This window comes from Hippopotamus amphibius, chromosome 4 (genome assembly GCF_030028045.1).
Source record: "Hippopotamus amphibius kiboko isolate mHipAmp2 chromosome 4, mHipAmp2.hap2, whole genome shotgun sequence".
NCBI lineage: Eukaryota > Metazoa > Chordata > Mammalia > Artiodactyla > Hippopotamidae > Hippopotamus > Hippopotamus amphibius.
In genome coordinates this window covers 48,316,591-48,333,897 of record NC_080189.1, presented here as the reverse complement: position 1 = coordinate 48,333,897, position 17,307 = coordinate 48,316,591, and the positions used below count along the sequence as shown (strand labels likewise).

Genomic DNA, 17,307 nt, shown 5'->3' with positions numbered 1-17,307 from the left:
TCAAAGGATATTTTTACAAAATTAAAATTATGCCTTAAGACCTCAGTCCTTCTTGCTACCTTCTCCGCTTTCACAGTTACCAATGATAATGTAATAAAGTGGAAAATAGGCCGCATGGGTGAGCGTGTGCTGGCGTGCGCGCATGCGCACGTACCTCAGGTAGGCGTACTCTTAAAAGATCTGCAGGAATCGGACTATGAGGACCGATGAGTAATACTTCTACTACTGGAAGAATTTTCTTATTGAAATAGAAAACTGTTTGGTCTGAAGAAGGCCATGAGGGAGTCAGGGCCTTTTACCTGTATAAGTCTCGTGCCACGTCATTTTCATCCACTGCATATCCCTGCAGATGGTCAGTAAAACTGAATCCTGTGCCCACCTGACGGTGAAATAAATAAGCAGGTATAAACACAGAGAAACATACACCCTGCTGAAAGATACCCCATGGGAAGGAAATCAATCTTACTGCGAAGGCCAGGCCTTTGACCTCCGATTTTGCCATCACCCACGTGCTCGCAGCCATGCTCACGGAAGGATGCTGCGTGTCTCCTATGTCCCCCTTCCCTCCTCCAAGCCCAAATAAAGTAGCAGTGCAAAGCTCTGCCCTGGCGTCAGTGACTGAGCTATTTTGATCCCGCAGTGGGGACCCTGCCAGATGTTGATTTAAGGATGAGAAATTCACCTTTCCTGGCCCCTGCTACCATAACAAAAGGCCCAAAGTTGTCTCCGCTCTGAAACCTGGAGAGTGCACTGCTCTGTCCTGCTAAGAAGGAACTCTCTAGGCTAGAGATAAATGATAGCTGTGTGTGTGTGTGTGTAGTTTTTTTCCCCAGATTTCTTTATTTGTGAGAAATATGGCCACTAAGCCCTTTCACCTTCAGCAGACAAGGGGCTTTAAAATGAAGATTAGCTTTAAACTAGTATTTCCTTATACCTAGAAGTTCATGGACAACTGAACTATAAATCTGTAAAAGAAGCTACTACCTATTTGGGGTCAATAATATGCATAAGGAATGCACCCCTCCCACACACACCAGCTGTAAATATTTTTCCTTTTGTTTTTTCTCCAAACACCCATGGGTACAGGACATTTAGTTACATTTTTATTTAAATATGGAATAACAGACTAGGGAAGAGGATGGCTGACAAAACTTTTCAGGGGGCCAGAATGTTGGACTTTTTTTCTCCCTGTTTTTGTTTTCTCTTTGAACCATATGGGAAGTGAAAGAAGTTAGAGACATTAGTTAGAGGACAAAGATACTCCCAATCTGCAGAAGCTGACCCTAAAGTTATTTTCCTATACTGCAGTTTTTTGGATTTAATTTCATAAGAACTTCTCAAGGAGAATTCCTCCTTTTGTTCTCCCTGAGATGAGGCATTCTGCTCACTGTGATAAGTGAAGGGGGCCGGTGTTGTCTTTTCATATCTAGAACTCAATTTGAAAGATTAGGACTTCCCATATAATAACCCATGCTATAGGGAAGCCCATATCACCAGCAGAAAGAAACTAATCCCGTATCCTGGAAGGTGTAATTCAGTGACCAGGACATTTCATAAGATTAAAAATGAGGGAAGGAGAGAAGGCAGCAAGTAAAATTCCCAAACTTGGATGTAACTGTACATGTTAGAAAAATTAAATCTCAAATGTGTTCTTTAAACAGACAATTATATTTTAAAAAAAATTAAATCTGTATTTTTTTTCTATTTCTTAAATGTACTTAATGAAAGAAAAAAGACAAGAGAGGCCAAAACTGCCGTTATCGCAGGACCCCAGAGGTACTCACCGGATTATCAATGTAGAGCATGGAAAATGTAGTGGTCCAAGGATAGTCTCTGGCACGCACTAGTAAAGCAGAGAAGAGGCTTTAGATTGAGTCATTAATAAAACATCCCACCCAACATCTAGCTCTTGTTAGGAGCCCAACACAGCCCCTTGTCCTCTCCAGGTCAACAAACTCTTGGTGTCCCTCTGACACTGGGTCATATTCTCAGTGTGGGGAACAGACACCAGCACCTTTTTCTTCTCCCCTCCTCTCCTTTATTTTTCCCAGAGCCAGAGGGTTTCTACATCTAAGATGAACTTTGGAAACAAGTCCCGGTACAACTGGTTCATGCAGAAACACCCATCAACCACAGATGCAATAAACCCATCTGTCCAGGCGGGTGAATAATCCTTAATGTCCACTTCTCCAGAATCTGCTTCCTCCCATCCTATGCTGAAGAGACCCACAACTTCGAAAGAAATGTGTACATGAATATACTTAGTCACAAACTGGTTAACCTCCCAAATTCTAACCCAGGGAAAGTAAACAGTCTCCCCTCCCCACCCCCTACCACAAAATGAGATGGAGGTAAACCCAGGTTAGAGCTGGACGTGGCCCCTTCTCCATTCCTTCCTTCATCCCAGCCCCAGACCACAGTATCTTGCTTCCAAGATATCCAACCCTTTATATGACTGAACTGTACAGTGTTCAGTTCGTCTGAATAACTAGGGATATAATTCCATCCATTGGTCCCACACGAAAGGGCTTACCCCAATAGTAAAAAATACCAACTGTTTTCATAAGCCTGGATTGCCTGAGTCAGCAGACGGGCAAAACAAAGCTTGGAACCTTTCACCCACATTTCAAGGGAGAAAGCAGCCCAGCCAGGACACTCACCCTGGTGGCTCCTCCTTCTTGGACAGACATTGCCAGAAAGTTATGTTTTTGTAATCTGGAACTGTAAAGCTATTTGTAGTGGCTCACTATTCACTCTATTTCTAAAGCAGATACAAGGTTCAAATGAAGAACTCTCCATGCGAAAACGGAGTCCAAGCAATACTTACCGGTCATGTTTCTTGTGACAATATAAGGTCCGTGTTCCACAAAGAGCCCAAACATGGATGAGCCTCCTGGCCCGCCCTGCAGCCAGAGGACGACTGGAGCATTCCATGGCTCTATCTAGAAGGGACGAAGAAGCCAATTACTACACAGCGTGGTAAGGCTGTACCACATATCCAAGCAAACTTACCCAAATCTTCTTTTACAGCCTTGACTAAATCTCATCAAGCCTTCCCAGACCCCAGTGACCACTCTTCACTAGCAAGTCTTGTTGTTTTGATTTAGTATTTGTTTCATATGCTGGTATTTATCTTGTGCAGTTAAATCTTTTCTTGCCAATAGCCAGAAAACCCACGGATTGTAGAAGCTTAGCCTTTGTGTGCCCCTAGACACCCAGCATACTGTCTGGAGCATGGTCAGCTTTTTTTTAAAGCTCTTTAAACTTTCTGGGGACTATTCCATGCGACCAACATATTCCCAAAGAGGCACAACAAAGAATCCATCCTCCTCAGTGACAATTTGCCCCCTTCGCTGAGAGCCCAAACTGCCTTTCTGATTTTATTTACAGAGAAGGTGTTCACAGAGACAACAGCAACTTCATTCAACATGAGGAAACTGAGAAGAAGCAGACAGGCCCCGAGTCATCTAGTCCATGCAAACAATAGCAACAAAACCCTGGACAAGGTATGGATTTATTTAGGAGATGTGGCCGATGTAAATAGGGAGAGGTCACTGGCAGGGTCAGGATGCTGGAAATGAGCTGCTGGCAGTGGTCAACACCATGCCCCTCAATGACAGAGGGGTCTTTACTTCTTTCACTCAGCACCTCACAGGGGTCAGCACCATGCTAGGAGGAGGTGCTAGCAGAGCAGTGACTGAAAAAGACAACTCCTTGCCCTCTCCAAGCTTGCACTGCATAGGAAATACAGACAGTAAGTAAATGAATAAATATGATGATTAAAGAGTGTGGAAAGGAAATAAGGGTGATGTCAAGAGAGCAAGTGAAGGCTGAGAAAGAGGCACTTCCTTTGAACACAGTGATCAGGGAAGTTCTCAGTGAGATCCTGAGAGCAGAATTGAGACTTGGAAGCCGAGAAGGATTCAGCCACAAGCAGAGCCAGGGAACAATGTTGTAGATGGAAGAAAATGATGGAGAAACCCTCAAGAGAGAGAAGAACTGGGTGGGAGAACAGTGAGTGTGGAGCTTGTCTGGTTCTACATGAATCTTCAGGAGCAATCTGAAAGAAGCTCCACTTGGTCTCCACAAGGCTCAAAACAGAACATGACAGTGAGTCCTCATTGGATGTCATGGCTCATTTGATGCGCAATCCGTCGGGTTTGGCAAGAAAGGATCCTACTGCTTCAGCCCAGAATGAAATCCTGCAACCTCTTACTTAGCCCAGTCCCACAGAGACATATCAGTGATGCATCCGAAGGGTGAAGTGGATTGGCTCATCCACCTGGATGATGTGAGAAGGCTGTGGGCAGAAGGCAAGATGAAGGCAAGGGAGAGGATCTGGGACCCACAGCCAAGAAACCAGAAGAAGAGCTGATCTTACAGGGTTCTAAGCATGAGGACAGGGGGGACAGAGGGATTTCTATTCTCTAGTCACTAAAAATCTAGAGTCCTTTGGCAGCTTTGGGAAGGGGCCAAGGGAGTGTCCTGAAAGAGTGGCCATGGTCAGAACAGCTGTGAGCTGGAGAAGAGCCCCCCTAGGAGGGGCCCCTGGGACCCACTCTCCAGGATTAAGAAATTAAATGAGATAATATAATATTTGTTAAACCCTTGGAACAAAGCCTAATGCATGATAAAAGCACATTACGCACAAATGATTATTATAACGAATGAAACAAATAGAAATGGTAGGAGCCCAGAGTCAGACTGGGAACTCAGATCAGCAGAGATGTAGCTCCAAAAGTCAGCACAGTGTAATGGATAAGTTTTGTGAGCTCTTGTCTCAAAGTGGATTCCAATCTGGGCTTTACTATCCACTAGCTGTGTGACTTTAGGCAAGCTGCCTAAGCTCTTTGGACCTCAGTTTCCCCACCTGTAAAATGGGGATCAAAAATAGCACCTATGCCATGTGGTTGTTGGGAGGACTAAATAAATCAATTTTCATAAAGCCCAGTGAGTGGCATATGGTGCACATTCTACAAATGTTAGCTATTGCTATAACAGAAAAACACTAGGAATTTATAGACAGTTTTCACCTAAACCACCTATAAATGAGAGAATAGAAAAAGTGGGTTGTTTGCTGTTTTTTCTTGCTCCTTTGGACATCTTCCCTGGTCAGTTTTTCACTAGTTAGTTCTCTTGCCTCAAGTGTTGCAAATGTTCATAAAGAATTCAAGAGAACCAGGAACTTCCACGTTGAAGTAAAATAAAATTAAAATCAAAGTCGGCATTTTAAAGCCACTGTGGGGAAGCAGAGTGACCCTGGAACTGGAACTGGTAGCCAGACAGATGCTGGTTCTACTTGGCCACGTAACAGCTGTGTGATCCTGGCCCTTAGATTCTTCCAGCCCTCTGCTGCCTTGTCCATCAAAGGGCAATAAATGTCCACCTCACAGGCTTGCCCGAGGACCCTGATGAGAAAACGTATCATGAAATGATACTGTCAGCTCTACTGTGCTGAATAAATATAAGCAGCTCTGCCCTAGCCTGCCTGGCCCCAACTGGGTATTGTTTGAACAAGTGATTTTCTCTCTCCTCCGATCCTCTACCGTGCTATTCAGTATCACTCCGCAGGACCACCTTCCACTTGTATTCACTCAGCAGTAGGAGCATATTAGAGGTGGAGAGAGGATGGAATCTGGATGAAAGTAGTTCCAGCCTCCCCGGTGTGTGAGATACCATGAGTCCATCCATTCCAGCGGACCTCCAGCCCTCTACTTCCTTCCTATTGTGCACATGACCTACTAGAAGCCCTGGAGAGCTACCCATGAGCCAGTGGTTCTCAGCCTTGGCTACCCATTAAAATAACCTAGAGAGCTTTAAAAAAAACCAAAAAAACAACTACTGCTTAGGCCCAAATCCCAGAGATTCCAATTCAACTAGTCTAGGGTGAGGCAGGCATCAGTGTTTTAAAAGCTCCCAGGTGGTTAAATGTGCAGACGGGGCTGAGAATCTGTGAGGGTGATGGAGAGTTTGCCCTCTCCGATGCCCTGGGCCCTCTGGTCTCCACCCTATTCTCCCCTGCTTTTCATGTCCCTTCCTGTGACCTGGCACAACGATGGGACCTCCGGGCTCTCAGAAAAATAGGCTGACCCTGAGAGGCCAAACTACAAAGTCAAGTCCAACACCTCAGTGCCAAACGTCTTTGTTATGTAACTTTGAAGCACAAGACATTGCATTCTTGGAATGCTTAAACAATAAGAGATCTGCATACACACCTCCAACCTCAGCTGACCTTGCTCCTCAAATTTACTTTCCTGAAAGAGGTGAATGAGCTCAACAACCTTTGAAGAAACCCATTTTTTAAAGAAAACTCCACGCACACATCTTCATATTCTGATGAGCCAACCAACCTGTGAACTAATACTGCCCTTATCTGGAATGAAATGCAAAAGTCAGATGCTGGAAAACAAAGGTTCACATGTTCAATGTACAAAGCCCAAGAGTTAGTTATAACACAGTCTGCGGACTTCTGTAATATAATATGACATCACAATGTCATGACATACAAGAGTAACAATGTCGATAATAATGGCATAAAGTTATTATGTGATAATTCCTTGGGTGACATATTTAGCTCTCAGTTGTGAGAATCAAGCCCTTCTGCCACCCGCTATCCCCCTCCCCATTTAGGAAAGAATGAAAGTAAATGAAGACACTGAACAAAACCATACTGCAAAACGTAGGATCAGATGACATAAGAAACAACTGCTTTACTTCATTTACAGATTTACAAAATTCAGGACTTTTAAAGTACTTATTATTTTGAAACTATAATTCAAGAGTGTATGAAACAAGACAGAGAGTGTGTTTATTTTTGTCAAAAATTTGAAAATTTTTACTTACAGCTCTTCATATTATAAAGAAAGCACTTATTCTTAATTTTTTTCAGAGGGTATTAAAAAAATATCCCTTGCCCCACCAATCTTACTCCCTAGAGATGATCATAGGAATATTTAGTCTTCCAGATTTTTCTCTATACCCCAGCTCATCTCCCCACCTGTACATATACACATATCTTATAGATTTTACATATGCTATATACAGAAGTACTTTTTTATTTTTATTTTTTTTCAAAAAGTAGAATCAGGCTATACATAATATTCTGTATTTTCTGTATTCACTTAACAACATGTTTTGGAAATCTGTTCCTACCAGTACATATCATCATTTGGCTGAATAGTTTCACACTCTGAATTTACCATGATGTATTAATTCATTTAACATATAACATCAACAGGCATTATTCTAGGGCTGGGGATTCAGACCAGCTCCCACTCATGGACAAGAAGGATACTAAATGATTAAGAGCATACCAAACTGCCAAAGTATGAATGCTAATTATGTAATTTTACAACTGTGTGACCTTGGGCAAGTTCCTTAATGTCTCTGTGTCTCAGTGTCTTCTGCTTGAAAATAATAATAATAATAATAATGTCTACAGTACAGGATTGTTGTGCAGATTCAGAGTTAATATATGCCCAGCATTTGAACAGTACCTGACACATCTACTTAAATGTTAGCTCTGACTACTTTTCTGGTAAGGTAGGAAGACAGGTAATAAATAATTAAGTAAGTTGGTGACGTGAAAAAGCAATGGAGAGACGTTCAATCGAATACTTACAGAAGTTCTCTGGTGATGGGCTACCATTTGAGCTGAGACCTGACAGGAGAGTAATCCCCTATTGATAAACATTTATATATTTAGTTGAAAAAACCTCTACTAATGACATATAGGTCAGAGTAGTGTAGCAAGAGATGATGATCAAAAAGAAGGGACAAGGGAATTCTAAATATTTGAGTGAGAAGTCTTTCTAACGACAGAAGGAGGGGCACTCAGGTCCCACAAATCTGCCCTCTTCTTCCTGAACAAGAAACTAAATCCTTGCCGCAGAAGCCCTTTCAATTCTTCTGGTGACCCCTGGTGGTCAATTCATAAACTTGGCTATTCCTTCCTCAGGGTTTGTTCCTAAAGCAACAGCCCAGAAGGAGGCAGGTTATCTATTGTTTTTTAGATCTCTACTGAGGTAAATTTCACAATCTCTCACGTTAGCATATTCCATTATTTATTAACTATGATGGTGAAAAAATCTACCCTATGTCTTAATAGATTGTCATTTGAAGTCAGTAAAACTCATTTATTTGGTTTAACATTCTGTACATAAAGCGATTCTTAGAAACACCCGGCTTCTTCCTTTCTCCTTGCTTCTAAGAGAGCGTAGAAGAGACTCTATATGACAACACTAATGAAATGAAGCCAGTACTCAACCCTTCTGCCCTACTGCTTCCCACGTGGGTAGCAACCCCTTATGTTCTGAGTCTTCCTTTTCATCGCTGCTCCACATCAAACATACCCATCTTCCATTCCATCCTCCCAGGCTCTCCTCTACATTTCATGATAGAGATAGCCGTCTATTCACACCTTAAATAAGCACTGAAGCAGTGTATTCATACATTGGGGCCAGGGGAGCACTAAAGACGTGCCGATTGCAGTACTTTCAGGTAACAAGATTGTATTTTATACAGAGGACTTACTGGAGTGACTCTTAGGGACTCTTAGGTACCCAACAAGTACTGGGGCAATATTCTCTGCCAATGCCTAGGACTGGGTACATATTCTAGCCACCCCCTTCCTCCAACCCCCAACAAGGAACACCACACTTTGTAAGGGAAAATAGCAACCTAACCACTATAGACACAAATCAATGGTACCACTTTAAGTAAGAAGTGCAATTAGTAAATTAATTAAGGCTCCCTTCACACTTCTATATGCAGAGACTGATCATTTGCTTGGTTTAACTAATGTGTTCTGTTGTAATTGAAGTCATTAGTACCCCAAGTAAACGTCTTGAAAGTCCCCCAAGTATGTTTGAATGGACTCCCATTTTGCCACACAGATCCCAGCTCAGCTGATATTTCAGCTGCTACGCTAATGGTATTAATCAAGGCAGAGCTTTTTATTTAAAGCAATTGCTTTTGTGACTAGAATTGTTAACTAGGTACCTAAAAACATTTTAATTCTATACATATATTCCCAAGACATACAAACAACTTGCTCAAGACATTCAGTGCTTTTCAGGGGAATTTTACTTACAGTGATTGGTTTTGAACACTCACTAAAAACTTCCTATAACTGTTGCCACTGCACCATCATACAGACAATTAACTTTTTCAAACTTTTTTCTGTTCTGAAGCCTCCTTACATCACTCCCGAGCTCCCACTGACTCTCGTCAAGCTTTGAATTGTCTCACTTTGAGCCAACTCACACCCCACTAGAATCCTCTTTACCTTTCTCCTCTCTAACCTTTCTACCTGGCTCTCATTCCTTCATGAGGTAGTTCTGGCTTCTCTGTTCGTGCCTCCTTCCAGAAAGTTGGATGTTAGAAGGAATGGGAAAAGGGTGTTGGAGAAAAGGCCTGACTTTCCTTTCTTGATGCATAGAAAGAAATGCTGAAAAAGTTACTTTCTTCTCCATGTTAAAATTTCATTTCTCAAAGGGAACCAAGCACACGAAGGTTTCTGCAGAGCTTGAATATACCTGTGGATGGGATAATCTATAATTTATTATTTTTAGCTACTTTCTTTTCGATTTGTGTCACTCACCTGCCTTCTATTTTTCTAGCTTCCTGATGCCATAAGTACAGAGCAAAGAGAAGATAAACAGTGAAGTTTAAAGGAGACAGATGTCTGTGACGTCCACATCTTTAATGTATTACTAGAGGATTTGTAGCCGTCAATGGTAGACATACTTTGAGAGATCTGTCCTCTAAGAATTGACTCTCCATTCACCAATGGAAACAGCCCATTAGCCATGTTTATTATCACATGACCCAGTGCCCTCAGCCTTAGCTGACTGGACCAAGAAGGAACACCTGATCCAACTGGGCCAATCACACTTTGCCCCCAGGAGAACTGCTAGTTAATCTCTGTTGATTGCATAGTCCAAGGACAGGTAAACTTGGAAACTGTCGGTGGCCATTTTCTGCCAAGTGCCTGTTGATCTGCAGTGAAGCACAGGTGAGTGAGCCATTGGTTTTGGCAGAACAAGGCTGAGACAGAAAGACTGGCTGTCCTGGCTCCTGATGCCTTCTCAGTAACCACAAAGTAATTTTAACTCCTAAATTTTTCTATTTTTTAACTATTATTTTTTTTGACCTGGAAACATTGGCCTTCAATTCTGTTACAAGTTCTAGTGTTTGCCCTGGCCCCGCTCAGCCATGAGTATCACGTACAGCCCAGGGCAAGAGTGAAGACAGAATGCCAGAGGGGTCTGCTCCCCGCTGAGCCACTTCCTCAGTGTTAGCCAAGTGCCAGCATGCTAGGTAGGCTTCCTGTGTCTGCTAAGGAACAGGGAGATTTTAACGTAAAGGGGTATTCATTATAATGGGAGAATAACCACAAATATGCAAAGAGAACTCTAAAGAGTATCCTGAGCTGAAGGAGAATGTCCAAGGAGGGACAGACTCATAAAGTGGGGTGTGGCCCTTCCCAAAGCTATGGTCCAGACCTCGTTGGAGAAGGTATGGTTGCAACCCACTGGGTGACTTTGAAGTTCACTGAAGTGCCCAGGCAAAGCTGGCCAACAACCCCTGGGCAAGTAGGAAAGGCCTCCAGAACAGTGGGCTGTAGCTGGCAGGGGCCAGGTGAGCAGAGGAAGTCAGGATGTTGGGAGCCTGCATGCTTGAAGGGAGTGCACGCCCAGGAGTGCACGGTGTCCATGTCTGGAGGGCTGTGTGAAGCCACCCTTTGGGATGCAGATGGTCCAGGCTGGTGAGAGAAAGGTGGGCTGTAGGAAGCCTGGTCAGTTGGTAAGATCTAGGGTAAATGATGTCTGTGTTGTGACATCTGAGGGTGACAGCCACGTGGTCACTGGGACAGAGTCTTGACTATAAGCTTGCTGAGGGTCTTCATGGTCTGCCCAGCTAAGGCAGAGCACCACTGGTTGTGTCTCCACACACACTGCTGACAGGCTGGGCAGCAGGGCCAAGAGAAAGCAAAACGCAGGACAAGGGGCCAGGAAGAGAATGTCCCTCCAGCAATGTCCCTCCAGCACCCTCTACAGACAAAGCTTGATATCGTGTTCGCTGAAAACTCAATACATATTAAGTTGACCAGTTATTATTTGAACATAGGGAGTAAGAGAAAATATGTTTGGAGATTACATTAGAGAAAAAATGCAGGAACCAATCCATAAGGAACCTGGTGTGTTTAGTAAAGTCGTTTAAAAATTTATGATAGATTATACTTGCTCGTGGAAAACAATCTGGAAAGCATAAAGCAGACAGAAAAAAAAGTATTTTTAATCCTCCTAGCCTAAAATCATTGCGAACATTTTTATATCATTTGTGGTATTCTTGTTTTTATATTGTGATTTAATATGTAAATAAATTTGCATTTGTCTTCCAAAAAAATATCATGACTGAATAGGAAAAATATTTATAACTCTAGTACTGTGGAGCAAGCAGGTGGGAGGGTAGAATTGAAGCTGAGGGGCAAAAAAGACAAAAAACAAAAAACCCCACAAAAAACAGAACACAAAAGCACAAAAAAACAACAAAAAACTGGCACAGTAGTCACCACTCCTGAGGTTCTAGATGTCACAAGATATCACAGTCATAGCCCAAAAATACATGACAAGAGGCTCTATTAGCTATCTAATGCTGTATAACATATCTCCAAAATTTAGTGGTTGAAGACAATAGTAATGACTTATTACGTCTCATGCTTTCTGTGAGACAGGAATCTGGGGTTATCTGTCTGGACAGTTCTGGCTCAGGGTCTCTCATGAAGTTGAAGTCAAGATATCAGATGGGGTTGCAAGCCATCTGAAGGCCTGACTCCAAGGCTGACTGGAGAATGGAGACCTCACTTCCTCTCCAGAAGGGTTTTTGTCCACATAGTTGTTTTAGCATCCTCCCAACATGGCATCTGGCTTCCCTCAGCATGAGTGGTCCAAGACACCAAGACAGAAGCAGTGCTGCCCTTAATGGTCCAGCCTGGAAGTCACACACCATCATTTCTGCCATTTCTGTGTGGGGCACCAAGGCCAGCCTTGACTCAGTACAGAAGGGGACTGCACAGGAGCACACATACCAAGAAATGAAGGTCACTGGGGACTCTCTTGGAGGCCAGTTACCACAGAGGCCACAAATTCAAGGATTCATTCACAACCCAGACCCTGATTTAGAGCTCTCGGATGCTTCTATACCTTCGGCTGCACATTTAGGCATGTCTTGTGGGCAGGCTGACTAAAACTATAGATACCATAGAATGTAAGAGTGGGAAGGGACCTTAGAAATGAACTAGATTTAACATCTTTATTTCTCTATGAGAAAATGGAGGCTCAGAGAGTATGAGTGCCCTGTCCCAAGTTACATAGTGAGGAACTGCAGACCTGCAACTAGAATCCCAGTATCCTAACTTCTAGTTCTGTCTTCCCAAATTCAAGTGCACTGACTAGCTGCACTGGAATCACTGCGGAGCTTGACAGAAATACTGATCCCTGGGCCCTCTATAGATCAAATGAATCAGAATCTCTGCTGGGAGGACCTGCACACTGAGTTGGGGAATCTGTCATATTTGTAAAGCTTCCTAGGCATGTCTGATGAGCAGTAGCAAATTTGGGAGCTACTGCTCTCTACCACCCTGACTATTACTGAAGCAGTCAAGACACCCAGAGAAGGTAGTGAAGCAAACGCCTTGCAGAGGCCCCGTGGAGCCTGATTCTGTGTCTGCACTCCCAGGGTTGGTTGTCCTGCTGGCTTCCAGGGACCCTTGGGAACCTGCTCTCCTGCTCCCAGAGAGGATGTCTTCTGCTTTGGCCACAAGCATCAGCGTGGCTCACTGTCCCTGCACCTCACTGTGGATCTGTGGGCACCGTGTTTACCTAATCCCACGCTCTCTTACTTTTCCTGGTGTCTGGTTAAGCAGGTCAGCACCTGCATGATTCTGAGAGGTAGGGGGCACCGCCAATGTTGCCTCCAGGTGCCTCCCATGCCTCACCCTATCCTGGCCTTACTGACTCCTCAACATGATGCGGAACTTTCTTGATCACCAGATAGTCAGATTCCAGGAATCCCAGCCACTGTCCTTGGCCCGAGGAGCAAGATGGGACCCTGAGTAAAGGGGCTTAGGCCTAACTTTAAACACCTCAGATTTTGACTCCATGACAGTTGAATAATCTACAGGTTTTATCTAAATGCAACCAACAAATTACCTCTATTCCTATATCTATGAAACAAGGTTCAATGCTGGATATTTTTTTCCAATGAAAAGGATGCTAATTTCTAAAAAAATAAGAATAATAATCCACATGCCTTTTTATCCTCTTAAACATGAAAAATCCCAATTTCACTGTGCAATTTCCTTACCCAGTAACAATGAATCCACATTTGTGGCTGGCATCCAACTCCTTCCGATTTGGAATTACTCCTTATCTCCTGCCTTCTTTAACCTCCCAAATTGTGTCTGGTTTTGTTCTGTAGAGTATGTGTGTTAATACTAGGAAAACTAATGATGATGTTGATGAAAATGAAATAATAAGAGCAAATCTACTTGCTGTGTATCAGACACCATTCTGAGACTTTATCACATTATCTCATTTCTCTCAAAACCATGTTTCAGTAGGTATTTTGGTCCTCATTTTAAAACAAGGAAGCCAATGCTCAGAGAAGTTAAGAATGTGCCCAAGGCTACATTTGGCATAAGGAGTGGAGCCAAGGTTTTATCCAAGCCTGACTAACTCAAGAGCTATGCTTTTAACAACTGTGATCTATTGCCTTTCATGACTTGTTTTCTCAGTATCAACATGCAATGATGGAAAGCAAAGATTTCTCCACCAGAGACATCATTTTAAAATCTAATTCTGCCCATTTCTAGTTGGGTAACTTGGGGCTAATTATCTAATCTCTGTAATCCTCTTCATCTATAAAATGAGGATAATAATTCCTTTCTCATGTGGTTTTAGTAAGGATTAAAGAAGAAAATGCACAGTGCTTATTAGCACAGTCAACGTTCAATTAAGAACAGCTATTAAAATTGTTACATTTTTATTGGCTTCACTGTACTTTTTATTCCATGCAAAATGCCTGTTCATTTCTCTTGTAGATTATGTCCCCAACGGCACACCGATTTCAAGTTCTGGAACCGATTTGCGTATAATAACATAGGAGCCTCACAGAAATAATAGGAAAACACAATTAATTTCAGAAACAGCAGTCCAAAAAATACTCAGAGGATATTACAAGTGTGGCATCCTTCCTAGGTCTCTTATTCTCTCTACCTTCAGTTTTCATAAGGGATCATTTCTCTACTGATAATCATATCAGCTGCTTCCCTGTGACAGGCAACAAACTACTATTTCTGCCAAATGAAAGGCACTCTCCCCCATCTCGGAGACCACTGCTTCTCCTTCTCGCATGCTTTTTATCTCGTTCACCCAAACTGGCTTGACCCATAATTTACAGCCTGACTGACTTGGCAGGAATGGTTGTCTTGGGGCCTTGGAGACCTGGCTATGCGTGTGGCCTCCCCCATAAGGAGGTCTTGGAGCAATCTATCCCAGCTGCCATGTGATGACACCTGTCAATGGTACCATCTTGTCATCTCTGCCTCTCCCCTGAAGTTCAGTCTATCACTTCCAACAGAATACTATGTGCTTAAGCATCTTCTTTCCTGCTGTGGTGGTCTCATTTTTTTCTGTCTTCTGGGATTATCTTGGAATATGCTTAGGGCTACAATTCTGGGCCCCAAAGAACATAATCTGGTCAGGGGGTGCACAGGTAGGTCTTCATTTAATTAAAAGGGAGGCCCCAATAGTCCAGTTACTATTTACTGCAGGGCGTTTCAGTCTGGCAACTAGGAGTGTGTGCAGACCCTAAGCCCATTTCCCTGACTAGCTGTAGAGTCCTAGAGCATCACCAGTATCCTAGACAAAGCTGTCTACCTGCTCAGAGGCAACCTAAAAAGGAAATGACTGGGTCTTTGTTTGGTTTTCATTTGATTATTTCCCTCACCATTAATTCTTGTTTTCACAAATCTGGATCATTACTAAAAAAAAAGTCACCATGTAGAAATCAATGGGGAACTTACGGGTATCATAACCAGCCAGCAAAGCAGAAGAGCGAGTAAGGAATCAGGTTTGGCAGGGCTGGGGTGAGGGAGGGAGAGGCAGAGCGTGCAGGGGAGGCGGAGCCCCAGCAGGGCAGACCTTGGAGGAGCACCAAGCAGGATTAGGAGAGCTGACCCGGTAGGCTGCACTCGCCTCCTCAGTCAGGCGCACAGGACAACACAACACCTCCACCTCCATTGGTGTTCACCTGCTCTAGGTGTTTCTTTCTGGTAAAGGGAGTGTGGGCCCTGCACTGGGGCCAGGATCACTGAATCCAGAGTGGTAGCCTGTAGGCTAGAGTGATGGTTTCTCAAGCATGGTTCACCTGCTAATTCTCCAACTTGCTGGCCTCTCTCAATTTATGAGTCAGAATCTCTGGGGGATTTGAAGATCATTCCTAAGTACAATAAAATATAAGAATCACTGAGAGAGAACATACTGCAAATCACTAATCCAGGTAAATTTTTCAAGTATCCATTTTGCACAGAATAATAGCCTCCAAAGATGTCCACATCCAAAACCCCAGGATGTGTGAATATGTTAAGCTACACAGTAAAGGGGAATTAAGGCTGCAGATGGAATGAAGGTTCCTTGTCAACTGACGTTAAAATAGGGAGATTATCCTGGATTATCCAGGTGGGCCCAAAGTAATCCCAAGGGTCCTTAAACGAAGAGGGAGGCAAAAGACAAAAGTCAGGGAAAGTGATATGAGTATGGAGTCGGCCAGAGTGATGCAATGTGAGAAGGATTCAACTCACTGATGCTGGCTTTGAGGATGGGAAAAGGAGCCATGAGCCAAGGAATGGCAGTAGCCTCTAGAAACTGCAAAAGGCAAGGAAAGTGATTCTCCCCATGAGCCTCCAGAAGGACCATAGCCCTGCCAACACCTTGACTTTAGCCCAGTGAGACCTGTGTTGGACTTCTAACCTGTAGAATTATGAAATAATAAATCTGTGTTGTTTAAGCCACTAAATTTGTACAATGGCCATTGAAAACTAATACGACTCCTGTTCATGATAAATGCCTGTCCATGATGTAGATAGATGTGATACCACAAACCACACAGCACTGTTTCTGAAAGGCAAAAGCTTAAGAGCCTTCTAAGAACACAAGGAAATCTTTACCTGTTAGAAATAGGTCATCTTTCTAAGCTTAATTGACATCAATTGATCTCAAGATTGTTGTGCTTGATATTTAGATACATACTTGACTGTTTCTGAACAGTCAGTCTCTACCCTGCTCTGGACCCTGGTAGGCAGACCTCCATGGACCAGACTCCCTTGCTCTCTGGTTTTCTCCAACGTGAGGTACCAACAGGAGAGTTTAGAGGACACTCAGGTGCCAGTTTTGCACTTGTACAACTCTGAGAGTAAGTCCTTAAATTTTGTGCTCAAGGTACCTTACTTTCCTCAACCAACAGTAATAATGAGGAAAAAATAAGCAGTCCAGAAGAAGCTTCTCAGAGTGGGTGACAGCTTGAAAACTACCACACAGCCCTACTACAAAGTCTAGAATTCCTCACCATTTCTTACATGTCTTCCCCACCTCACACACGCAACTACCTGGTGAACTATCAGAGGCCATGGTTGAGAAAGCAGAAATGAAAAATCAAGAAAACACAACCCAACAGTACCAAGAGAAGCAATTTCATTTAAGCAATTTACTCAGTCATTACATATGCAATGCTGTTATATGCAAATCATATGCAAATATAAACACTACTCTCCATAGGGATAACTTTTTCTTTGTTTTGTCTGACTTCTAAAGCAAATCCAATTTAGAAAATAAAAATAGAAATTTTATCCCTGTGGTGGGATAAAATTTGTTTATGCATCTCAGTACCTCTTACAATAACTCCAACAGTACCCATAAGCCAAAGTGATTTGTTCATCCTGAAGACCTGTGTGACTTTGACATAAACTAAAAACAGTTGGTAAAGTATAAGAATATATAAATTGGTGTCTGTATGGATATGAGAAGATTAAAAAATCTTTTTTTTCTAGGAAGCTATTCTGGGTTGCAGGTCTTTTTCCCATCTCCCTTGAAAACCTGCAGTGACTGCTGTTCTCTCCTCTCTGTACCCACAGGATACTACTTAGTAAGTGATAAAGGAGTGGAAGATACTAATTAGTACAGCAAAATCCATAGACTGAGCAGCAAAATAAGTCCACAGTTGACTAAATTTAGATAGGCTAAGATG

General features: G+C 42.9%; 1 protein-coding gene across 2 annotated transcripts in view; it reads right to left on the bottom strand.

Annotated features, from left to right (window-relative positions):
• Positions 1-17,307, bottom strand: part of CPVL (carboxypeptidase vitellogenic like) — a 118,314-nt gene that overhangs the window by 73,549 nt on the left and 27,458 nt on the right. For both annotated transcript variants that reach the window (XM_057733956.1, XM_057733957.1), the window contains exons 4-6: positions 2,828-2,942; positions 1,785-1,843; positions 300-379 (exon numbers count right to left, since the gene is read on the bottom strand). In XM_057733956.1, the coding sequence (XP_057589939.1) occupies positions 300-379; positions 1,785-1,843; positions 2,828-2,942 (254 nt within the window). The remainder of the gene's footprint in view (positions 1-299; positions 380-1,784; positions 1,844-2,827; positions 2,943-17,307) is intronic.